The following is a 12,184-nucleotide window of genomic DNA, read 5'->3' as shown; positions in this document are numbered from 1 at the left end:
GAATGTTAATTGCCAAACAAGTGAATTAATCTAACAAGACCATCTAAATCTCCCCACATCAGATGATTTCATAGTGGAGAAATACAAAAGGAGAAGGACTGGATTGTGCATAAACACATAAATAAATCCTGTACATATCGTCTCATTATTTTTTTTTTTCAAATATGAATTTTATTCAACTCTAAACAGGGGCGGGGACCCCACATTACAAATATGAATGTGTACAATACCATGACTACATAGGTTATGCAGGTGATGAAAACATTCAGAACAGTTCACAGATCATGTGTTAGCATGCAATATTGTATTCAGTGGCTGTCTCCGACAGAAAACACACTCGCTCAAGTCAAGGCTTGCTTGGGTGACGCAATGTCGGGGCTCTCCCCCCCACTTCTCCCACCCTTCTTGAGAGGGGGGAACCCAGAGTTTTATTGAGGTGGGGGCCGGGGGGTAAGTAATGTGACGGGGGGGGAAGGGGGGTGGAGAGTGCAAGAAAAAAGTAAAGTATAGAAGACATCGCGCTAATCGGATTTTGTGGATTCTCAAAAGAGCTGGGAATGGGTTAGGTCCCCATCAAGCGCTGACCTTCATCAGAGAATATAAAGAAGTTCCATATATCCCAGGTCATTTATAGTCCTCTTGTTTATGTTGAGCAGTGAGGATTAGATCCTCCATTTCTTCACCTCCTCCACCCTCCACAGCCAGAGTACAAGGGCTGGGGAAGAGTGTTGTTTCCAATGGAGGGGGATACATGCCTTTGCTGTATTGAGTAAGTGGCACACAAGTTACCGCCTATATGTTTTAATAGAAATCTTTGAGATTGGCCCATTTATTTATTCTACGATTATTATATAATTATTACAGTGAAATAAACCAATTTTAAATGTACCGTACTTGAGATCTGTAACCAAAAAGAACAGTTTGCACATGTAATAATTAATAAGTGTAATAAGTAGAAGGTAGTCCCCCTTTTTGACTGTGTACCTGTTAAGGTTTCATTACCTGCCTTTTCTAGTTTCGCACAATTTGTTGGTATGTATGTAATGTATTTTAGATTACTTAATCCAACCACAGGAAAGAGCACACATCCAAAGTTTGTCTTAAAAAGATAATAGTTTTTTTTTCAGATTTAAGAAAAAGGTTATATATAGATGGACAGTAGTCTGGCAATTCGAGCAATCCACAAGAGCTGTGGTAGAGTAGTTTTCAGCATATGGTCCTACAAAAACGCATAAATACGATTTTTATTAGATGCCAGGGCGTAAAATCATCTAATAGATTCTTGTATCTCCAAGACTGTTCAGATTTGGGTGCAGAAGAGCATATGGTGCTCATGTTGGCATTGGTGGCATTCTACATGCATTCCAAATGTGGGAAGCAAAGAAATCAGTGGGCAGACTTTGTCCAAGCACTGTCAACAGTGTGCAGGTGACACAAATCACAGTCTATTAATTAGGTGGATCGGTAACTCAGCTACAATATTTGAGGGTGATTGACAGGGGTTGGCTTTGCATGGCAAGTACCCCCCTTTTAACACTCTAAGTTGACCTTATAGATTTCATTGATGTGTCCTCCGCATTTGTGTTTCCAGTACTTTGCAACAGTTAAAAGCTGTCTCTCTTTTCTTTTTGAACTTTTTTTATTAAAAAACTGAGAATACAACAGAAAGATTACTCATGGTTCTTTTTTTTAGCAGAGGTGTGAAACTATAATGTTGGTAAAAACCATACCAAGACGTATAATGGGGACATCTCACCACTTAAAGTGAACTTTTATGCCAACTTGTAAAAAAGGGGCTTAACCATAAGGTCAGGGAATGTCAGGCCTCAGTAATAAAAGAAATCTAAAATAAATTAGGGGCACAAAATAAACACTTATAGGTAAGAAAAGGCATCTTGCTGTATCTGACATTTCATTTACTTTAAAAGTTTATTTTGGAAAACAGGTTCACATCGGGTCCTACAGAATAAAAATCAAGCTGGTAGATTATTTAGCACAGCATACTCCACATACAACTAATGGTACAAAACATGTTATTAAATTGTCAGATTATGCCAATTTTTTTGTATGATAATCCTACTCACTTAGAGTGGAAAAAAAAATAACAAACATATTCAAAACATATAATCTCAAAACATAAATCATGCATGTTGGAAAAAATCTGCCAATTCCTGATTGTTTTCTGTGGGTTATGGTCTATACAGACCTTACATAACATGCAATGAACAATGAAGTTTTTCTTTAGAAGAGTATGGTTAGGCTGGTGGCTTGAATTAAGTATGTATCCTACTGCCAAGATCTCGACTTTTGAGCTAAAAATGTTCTTTAGATCTTCTTAGTTTCATAGCAATAAATGTGGAATTAATAAATCCCCTTAATTTAATACAATATAACATTCACTCCTTTTTTTTTAACAGACAAACTTCCTTGCGACGTCTATGTTTATTTTCTTTCAACTAACTTTAGCAGGCCAAGCTGTTCAGAAAAAGTAGCAGTTACAGGGTTGAGACAAATGATTTAAAAGAGACGTATGTTTTTTTGTTTTCTTTAGATTCATACTTACCTAGGTGGATGCATCCGATCCGGTCCGATGCTGCATCTGTCCCCCGTCACCTCTAAGCCCTTGTACACACGGTCGGACATTCCGATGGACAATGTCCGATAGGACCGTGTTGTCGGATAATCCGACAGTGTGTGGGCTCCATCGGACTGTTTCCATCGGAATATCCGACGAACCAAGTTTTCCAGCTGGGCTATAAAATTTTCCGACAACATGATCCGATCGGACTTTGTCTGATCATGTGTAGAGAATTCCGATCGGACAAAGTGCCACGCATGCTCAGATCAAATTCCTAGACCAAAGCTATTGGCTACTAGCCTGAATGTAGTCCCGTCCTAACGAAATAACGTCATCACGTTCAGTACGATCGGTGTGTATGCAACAGTTTCGGACAAAATCCGTCGGACAAAATCCGACGGATTTGGTTGTCGGAATGTACAAGCGCTAACACTGAGAACCGGGCGATCAAACGCCGGTTCTCACAGCTCTCTGCTCCCCCCTCCCCCCCATGCTCCCTGGTGTGCTGGACTGAGGAGGGGGCCGGAGCGGCTGGCTCAGTTTCTCAGTGGCTTGCTGAGAGGCATGTGGGTGGATCCCGCCATCATTGTCGTGATCTTGCCCAAGCCTGGACTGGCTCTGTGACATCAACCAACAGCAGACTTCAGCCTGCTGTGTGCTATAAACGGGTCATAGGAGTGCAGAACAAATTGCATTCCTGTTATCCATACAAGCTTTGGCTGTACTTCTCCTTTAACATTGATATATTAGGGAATTCATATAAAATCAAAGTGGCATCAAATTGAAATGTAGAGGTAATTTTAATAGTATTAAATTACAGAATGATCATAGATCGTATAAAGTATCTTTTTTCTTGAAAGTGTGTTTCATCTCTAAGCATAACTCTAAACAAAACTATTAATTGGAAGTCAGAGTAAGCATTAAAAGAACATTGGTGAATAAATTGGTAATAATAAATGATGCAATGTAAAGTTCTCTTATCTGCTGTTTATAAATTTTTATGAGAGAACATTCTGGGATCTTTGGGCTGAATCTACATACCTAGGGCAGGAGAAATCAAGGTCCAAACAGCAGCCCACAGTCTCCATGACTCAATATCAAAAATAAAATTGATGGGTTGGAGACATAAAGGTGATTGTAATGTACTGATTCAGATGTCTCTTTTCTCCCTGAAAGCTTGATATTTTTTCTTTGAGTTAGAGTTAAGAGTTTTAAAGTAATATAAATATCTTATATATTGGAAAATATGCTAACAATGTGGAATAAGTGCCAAGTATAAAGTGCTTAAAGTGTTACAAAGCCCACAACAGTAAAATCAGTCTGTATATGCAGTAAAGCATGCTTGGTATACTCACTGTGGAACCTAAGGGGTTAATCCACTGCACTGTGTAAAAAAAGCTGTTTGATCTTGTATGCACAGATCCTCCTCTTCTTCCACTGACTGCAGGACAGGTCCAGGTAGTACAGAGCCTTTGGAGTCAGGCTGCACATGCTCAGTCTGGTGTGCATTGCTGGAGAGTTTTCTTTCCCTGGGAGAGTGCATGTGACGAGCACAGGGCCAATAAACACTGTCCAGACATGGGGGGGGGGGGGATCCTAATGGGACAGCTCAATGCAGTATGAAAACTCCTGCTACAACATTTACCAGGACCTGATAGAGGTCACAAGATTTCTATATACTGCTGATGAGAAAAGGTATTTAGCAGTTTATATTTACTGCACTTCATGTTCTGTGTACTGTGGGAGACCAGATATAGTGAATGCAGGATCCTGGGTTTAGTAACACTTTAAATGCAACTAAAGTATGCATTCACTTTTTTTTGTTGATATTTACATTTGACAGTTTGACTATGCCATAAAACCGCAAAAAAAAATAATTGTGCAAAAGGTATAAATATTACATCACTTATAATTCATCACATATAATGGGTGAGTGAAGAGATGGAAGTTACACTCTCTTAGAAGTGCAATATAAAGTGCATATATGTGTCTATACATCACACATCACTAAAAGGAGCAGATGTACAGTCCATCAGTGGATAAAGAAAAATCCCATCACAGGGCAATCGACATGTGATCCTCCGACTTGAAGTGAAAAGGAAAGAAGCTGAAATCCACCACCGGATAGTAATACTCACACTGCCTCTTACCGGAGCAGATGGGCCAAACACTATAATGGCCAAAAACACATGTGATATGCTCACAAGAACAACTGCCGCCGGGAAAAGATGACCGTCGCTCCACTGTCAATATTGGTATGATGCCAGAAAAGAAAGACATCCATCGTTAAGTCCGTAAAAGCGTGATGTTTATTAAAAGCTCAAACTCCAACTGGCAAATTCGATTGCAAAGCAGAAGGAATTCATCAGACTGATAGTTCCAGAGAGCACTAACGATGCTCAGTGACAAGTACGTACGGATACCGAGATTGACCAGGCCCTTACGTGTTTTTGCCAATTATAGTGTTTGGCCCAAAAGCCCTACTCCAAAAATAAGCCCCAGTTAAAGTCCTTGTAAAAACATGCAATCCATTCAGTAAAAAGATTATTTAATGTGCATAGTGTCTCTTTGTGTAATGTTATTTTGGAAAATACCTTATTAACAGCGCTGCTGGTCACTCACGTGACCCACCGGACATCTCCTCCTCTCCTTCCCGACTGATGTCAGCGTCCCCTCCCTCTGCAGTGCTCGGAGTGGGGCTGACAACAGAAGCAATCTTGGCCTCTCCCTCTGAAGTATTTGCAGTGGGGAAGAAGAGCTTTGGCAGGTCACGTGAGCACCCAGCAGTGCTGTAATTAAGGTATTTTCAACAATAAAGTTACACAAGGAGACGCACTGCACATTATATCATGTTTTTACAGAACAGATTACATATTTTACAAGGACTTTAAGCAAGGTTTTGGGATTACAGAATTTCATGCTGACTCCTGAGCTGACAGGAGGAGAGGGGGGAGGGAAGACAGGGGACACAGGAACTTTAAAAAAAAAAAAACATTTTATTGTTTTATTCCAGGTTTGTTAGAACACAGAGAAGGGTAAATGACACAGCACAAGCACTGAGCTGTCTATCATTCTTTAAAGGATCAGGATATTTTATTTTGTTTTTTTCCAGAAGATGACAACACTGTAGTAAATCAATAAGACCCCCTGAAAATAAACCCTAGTGTGTCTTTTGTAGTCAAAATTAATATAGGACATGGACACACAGTATATGCACTTTATATTGCACTCTTTGCACCTCTAAGCCCTTGTACACACGGTCGGACATTCCAGCGGAAAATGTCCGATCGAACCGTATTGTCGGATAATCCGACTGTGTGTGGGCTCCATCGGACTGTTTCCGTCGGAATATCTGATGGACAAAGTTTTAGAGCTGGGCTATAAAACTTTCCGACAACATGACCTGATCGGAATTTGTCCGATTGTGTGTAGAGAATTCCGATCGGACAAAGTGCCACGCATGCTCAGATCAAATTCCTAGACCAAAGCTATTGGCTACTAGCCTGAACGTAGTCCCGTCGTAACGAAATAACGTCATCACGTTACGTACGATCAGATTTTCCGACAACTTTGTGTATGCAACACAAGTTTCGGACAAAATCCGACGGATTTTGTTGTCGGAATGTTTGACCGCGTGTACAAGGGCTAAGAGAGTGTAACTTTAGTCTCTTCTCTCACCCATTATATGTGATGAATTATAAGTGATGTAATATTTGTACCTTGTGCTCAATTTGTTTATGCTGTTTCACATTGCACTTGTTGCACTTTATTTTATATGTTTAAAGGCGCTGCTTTGTTTTCTACTTAAAAAAGGAACTGGTATCACAATTTTTAGCCGGCTGATTTTAGGTTTATAAACTTTGCGCGGATTTTCCATATTGTTTTTATGTTATAAAACAGTGACAGGTACAATAACTATCAATGAATATTAATATATAGTATATTTCACTAATAACTCACATGCCTTTGATTCTTCTTGTAGGCCCTGAGGTTGTGGTTCAGAATGTGTTTGAAGAGGAGGCCTATTGCAGGGTTTTTCTTCCTTTTTGCTTTTTCTTTGGTGATAATTAACAGTTTTCCTGCATTACCAGCAGACATAGCTGAAAACATTGATTTTCAACAGAAAATACAACACAGGAAAGTGGTTCGACACAAAAGGCTATGGGCTGACACTATGGACTTCATCCCTAAACTTGCTCAAAATAATAACCACAGAAGCTGGGAATCTGGCCTGCAGAAATACCACCAAGACGTGCATATACATACTAACAGCAGCCGCGACTGCAAGGAGAAGAAGAGTTTAGAACAGCTTAGCAAGCAACCACAAAGAAAAACTAACCATTATAAAACCAAAGATAAAGAGTCTATGGTCAAAAAACATTCACATACTGTAAGAAATGCCACAGGAATTAGACCAAAGAATATTACACTAGCAGCCAATGAAAATAAATTTGTAGAAAGGTTTCCAGAAAATCAGATGCGTCTCCTTGCTGGCAAGGATCTCCAAAATCTGAAACAAAGGAACATCTTCCCTAAACCTATTTTGCGTAAGAATAAGCCAGTACAAACTGTTAAAAGTAAAGTGCGCATGAAACTTAAAAACGACTCCCCAGTTCTGCCAGATATGCAGAAAACTGATGAAAACGTAGTTCTATTAGATAAGTTTCCAACCTCATCGAAAGCAGACGTTGTGAAGAATGGGGAAAGTGCCAGAGAAAACTTGAGCAGTAAAACCGTTTTTTTCCAGGATACAACAAAACAAAAAACATATTTAAGATCGGACTGCTTGAAATTTAATTCAAAGCCACCACCAGTAAAAAGTGAAGGCGTCCTAGAAAATTCTCCCCCGTGGTTTTCTTCTGATGATTTACAGAAGATGAAGTTATTGGCAGAGGGTGAGATTGTTGCAAAGTCCAGGATTCCTGCACATGGACAGGTTCTTAAAGTTGCTTTGTGTCAAAGCCAGCTAGAAGGCAGTTGCCAGGGAAAGAGTCACTGCACACAGGGGTCCTGTGGATTAATCAAAAGACCCACTGATTTATATGAGGTGTTAGCATTTCACCTTGATAGAGTGTTAGGACTGAATCGCAGTCTTCCAACTGTCGCTCGGATATTTACAAGTGACTTACTGCCATATAAGTACACAAATGGTGCTGTAAGGCCTATTGTATGGTGGGATCCAGACATCAAGCACTTAAATGACACTAACAATGACCAGAACTCTCATGATGTAGGTTGGTTGGCATATCAGGAAATGCTGAAACACAGATGTGGCATGGAAGACTCTGTCACACCTATTGATACTCCACCATGCGTGGGCATCAAGCACACAGAATGGGCCAAGTTGGGTTTGTTTGATTTTCTCCTGCAGGTATGATATTTTATATCCATTTAGATCAGTAAACCGTATACACATAAGTATCTTAAAGGAAAATTTGGAGGACAATGATCAATGTATAAACTAGATTAGTGGTCATCAACCTCAGTCCTCAACCTACCCTCAACGATCCATGTTTTGAGGTTTTCTTTTACTTTGCACAGCTGCTTTAAATCAATATCAATGGCATTTTATTAATACGAGCTATTTTATCTAAGGGAAGTTCCCAAAACATGGCCTGTTGGGGATACTTGAGGACTGATGTTGAGAACCACTGAACTAAGTGTTAAACAGAATGACTAGATATATAGGCAGGTTCTCAATGAACGTATTATCATGAGAAATCAGTGTTGCATCATTGGCTCAACATGTACTAAAAAAAAAAAATGTCCCCAGCAAGCCAACAATGGAAACACATGTTGTTCTCCAACTATATTTATATGACTGTATATGACTGTAAACTTTTATATTGGCAGCCATTTAAAAAATTAAATACTTGTTTTATTACATTTGAGTTGGCCAGATAAGGGCACTATACCAGTTAACCCCCCCTCCCCCAAGTTTTTTCTATACAATGCCCAATTTGCTGTGGGCCAGAAATGATCCTAGTGTTTATTTAATTTAAATATTAGTTATTTTTATATACTTTTGTATTGCTTCTTTTCAATGCACATTTACTTGAAAAAGACAAAAAGCAGCAGGATTGTTAAGGTATGTGTAAATCCCAAAACAATTTTCCAGTATGTAAGTCAATTATGGCTCGCTGTATACTTTTCTTAAGCAAATCTTTTTTTTTGCGAATCTGTTGCAAAGTTTCATACCTCAAGATCATGCCAGTAAATTCACTTCCTGCTGCAGGCTGACAACACAAAGTCACTGCATTGCAATAAGCAGTGTTGTCAGCCTATGGCGGGAATTGCTGTTAATTGGCAGGATCCCCAGGTAATAAACTTTGCAACAGAGTCACAAAAAACGAAGCGTATGTAAAGGCAAAATAAAAAATACACCTTTATTACATCTCTGAAATATATGCTCATTTCTCTATGTCTTTATCCCTCAAAGTGATATTAAACCCTTTTTTTATTAAAATAACAAACGTGTTATACTTACTTGCTCTGTGCAATGCTTTTGCACAGAGCAACCCCCGATCCTCTTCTTCTGGGATCCCCTGCTGGCACTCCAGGCCACTCCTCTTCAGTGAGTTTCACCACGGAAACCTGCTCTCCACGGGGGCACGCCTGCATGCTCACTCACAAACCTCCCTATCTGCGTTTGTTGACACAGAGTGGGTGGTTCGGCCCTGCCCCCCTCCCTCGTCACATCATTTGATTGACAGCAGTGGGAGCCAATCTGCCCAATGAGGAGGGAGACAGCAGCAAGAGCTGTCGCTCTCGTGCATATCGCTGGATCAGATTGGGCTCAGGTAAGAAAAAGGGTGGGACTAGGGGGATGCTGCAGCACAGAAGTTTTTTTTTTTTTTTACCATAGAATGAATTAAGGTAAAAAAAAAAACCTTAAGGCTTTAGAACCACTTTAAAACATGTGGTAAGTACAGCAAAATAAAAGATGTGTCAAAAATATAGTATGCTCCTGCCTTCCTCTTTGACATTACAACAGAGCTCTGAAATCCTAAGCATGTGTAGTCAGCCCTGTCTACTTCATTTCTGATGTTTTACAATAAGCACAGACCTCTCCTCATCTCCATCTCTCACCTCACATTTATAACCCATTCTCATGCACAGGCAAAGAGCACAGGAAGTTATCGGCTCACAAGATTCCTGGCAAAATCAATGTGTATTTTTTTGCACTCATCGAACAAATATGTAAAAGCTTTTGCAATTGTCAATCTTGGGAACTTACCGGAATTGACCCAGCAATGCCAGAATTTTGTTCTGGTTGCCAGGTCATTTCTGTATTCGTTACATCTTACATCACAATTCCTACATTTCCTATTCTGGAGATGTAAACAAAGATCAGTGTGCATGAAGTAATTTTAATGCATGTTGCACTCCTTATTCACTGGCTGTTTGGAGAGGAGGAGGAGCTGTGCAAGAGCAAAATGGACAGGGTAAAGGTTAGCTGCCCCAGTAGGCGAAGCTATAAACGCCACCATCACCCCCAAGCTTTTCCACTGGCAAGATCGGGTTCACAGGAAATTGAATATTCCAGCAATACCACCAAAGAAGTGTCTAATTGCATATGTATGTTGTGACATTGGATAAATGTTAGCTCAGTTGTAGTTCTTCTCAGTGAGTTCATTCTACTCCAGAAGTTCTGTTTAAGGACTTTCCGGCCCACTTTTATTAAAGAGAATGAAAAGTTCACACAGAAATTAGCTTGTGCAGGTTTTCCACCGAAACTTAACAACAAGCCAACATACTTCAGCCTCTTGGCTCTTGCCACACAACTGCTTCTGGCCTCAAGCCTAGGCCATAGGTATGATCCCCCTGACCAATGCACACAGCTACTTTAACTCAAGCTCTTGGATGCACACATTTTACTTCAAGCTCTTCAATGCACACAGCTCCTCCTTTGTTTCCTCCAGATAATCTTCTTTCCCAAACTCAACACACACAGCTAGTAGCACAGAGCGATACTGACTCATGCCCATCTCCTAAGGTGAAGCCTTCTTGTTTCCTGGACAGATACCTCCTATCTTTTGAGTAGGCACCAAACTATTCTCAGGTCCTAGATTATAAAGGCTGTAAAAACCTGCTCACACCCTGCTGGTCTCTGGTAAGTTCTACAGACTGGGTTGGAGACTTCTTCCTACCCAAAGCATTTTGAAGTCTTTCTGACTCACTTTTATTAAAGAGAATGAAAAGTTCACACAGAAATTAGCTTGTGCAGGTTTTCCACCGAAACTTAATAACGAGCCAACATACTTCAGCCTCTTGGCTCTTGCCACACAACTGCTTCTGGCCTCAAGCCTAGGCCATAGGTATGATCCCCCTGACCAATGCACACAGCTACTTTAACTCAAGATCTTCAATACACACATTTTCCTTCAAGCTCTTCAATGCACACAGCTCCTCTGTCCTTAATCAACAGGCCCTTGTTTGTTTCCTCCAGATAATCTTCTTTCTCAAATGTAACGCACACAGATAGTAGCACATAGAGATGCTGACTCACGCCTGTCTCCTAAGCTCCGGGACAGATACCTCCTATCTCTCGAGTGGGCACCAAACTATTCTCAGGTGCTAGATTATAAAGGCTGTAAACACCTGCCCACACCCTGCTGGTCTCTGGCAAGTTCTACACAATGGGTTGGAGACTTCTTCCTACCCGAAGCATTTTGAAGTCTCTGAGATCCAGACCCAGAAAAAAGTCACTCAAAACTGACATTCTTGAGCCACTTAAACTGTATTCTTGAGAATCCTTTATCCCTTTCTCCTGTGTTTTCAAAGTGCCAGGGCTTCACATGGCCACAATGTGTATGCAGTATGTATGTTGTATGCATGTGCATATATGTTGTATGTAGTGTGTATGTGTATTGTATGCAGTAAATAGTTTCAAATCACCTAGCCCTGAATATTTATCAGGTTCTGGGCGTGGGGCCGAGTCCTGTTATCTGTGTCAATAAACGTAGCAGCAGGACACGGGAGCATATTCGCACGAGTGCCCCAAGGGAGAGCGTTTCTCCGACGGTGCACTTGAGAAGAGGAGGAGCTAGAAGCTCCTCTGAGTGACTCTAAAAGAGGGGGATCGGGCCACGCTGTGCAAAAAACCAACTGCACAGAATAGGAAAGTATGAAACTAAGTAGGAAACTAACCTTTAGTCATACTTTAAAGCGGTAGTAAACCCGCAAACTTTTTTTTTTTTTAAACCTGCAAAGCAAAAGGCATAATGAGCTAGTATGCACCGCATACTAGCTCATTATGAAATACTTACCTTAGAACGAGGCCCCGACATCTGGTCCGATCCACGCTGAGGGAGCCGACATGCTCCCTCTGCGTTTCTTCGGGGTATCGCGGCTCCGGCGCTGTGAGTGGCCGGAGCCGTGATATCGTCACTCCCGCGCATGCGCGCGGGAGACTTCATTCCGGCCGGTCGGCCACTGCCGGATTTTCAGGCAGAGAATCCCCTTGTGCGCATGCGCCGCTGCAGTCAGCGGCACATACCGAGGGGAATATCTCCTAAACCGTACAGGTTTAGGAGATATTTTTTTTACCTACAGGTAAGCCTTATTATAGGCTTTCCTGTAGGTAAAAGTTAAAAAATTGAGTAT

At 40.8% G+C, this 12,184-nt stretch overlaps 1 protein-coding gene across 2 annotated transcripts in view; it reads left to right on the top strand.

Annotated features, from left to right (window-relative positions):
- GASK1A (golgi associated kinase 1A) overlaps window positions 1-12,184 on the top strand; it is an 83,354-nt gene that overhangs the window by 28,450 nt on the left and 42,720 nt on the right. For both annotated transcript variants that reach the window (XM_077491487.1, XM_077491486.1), the window contains one exon: window positions 6,561-7,949. In XM_077491487.1, coding sequence (XP_077347613.1) covers window positions 6,561-7,949 — 1,389 coding nt within the window. The remainder of the gene's footprint in view (window positions 1-6,560; window positions 7,950-12,184) is intronic.

Source organism: Lithobates pipiens, unplaced genomic scaffold, assembly GCF_037356315.1.
Source record: "Lithobates pipiens isolate NorthernLeopardFrog02 unplaced genomic scaffold, aLitPip1_a1.2 Scaffold_19, whole genome shotgun sequence".
Taxonomy (NCBI): domain Eukaryota; kingdom Metazoa; phylum Chordata; class Amphibia; order Anura; family Ranidae; genus Lithobates; species Lithobates pipiens.
This window is presented reverse-complemented; position numbering and strand designations above follow the sequence as displayed.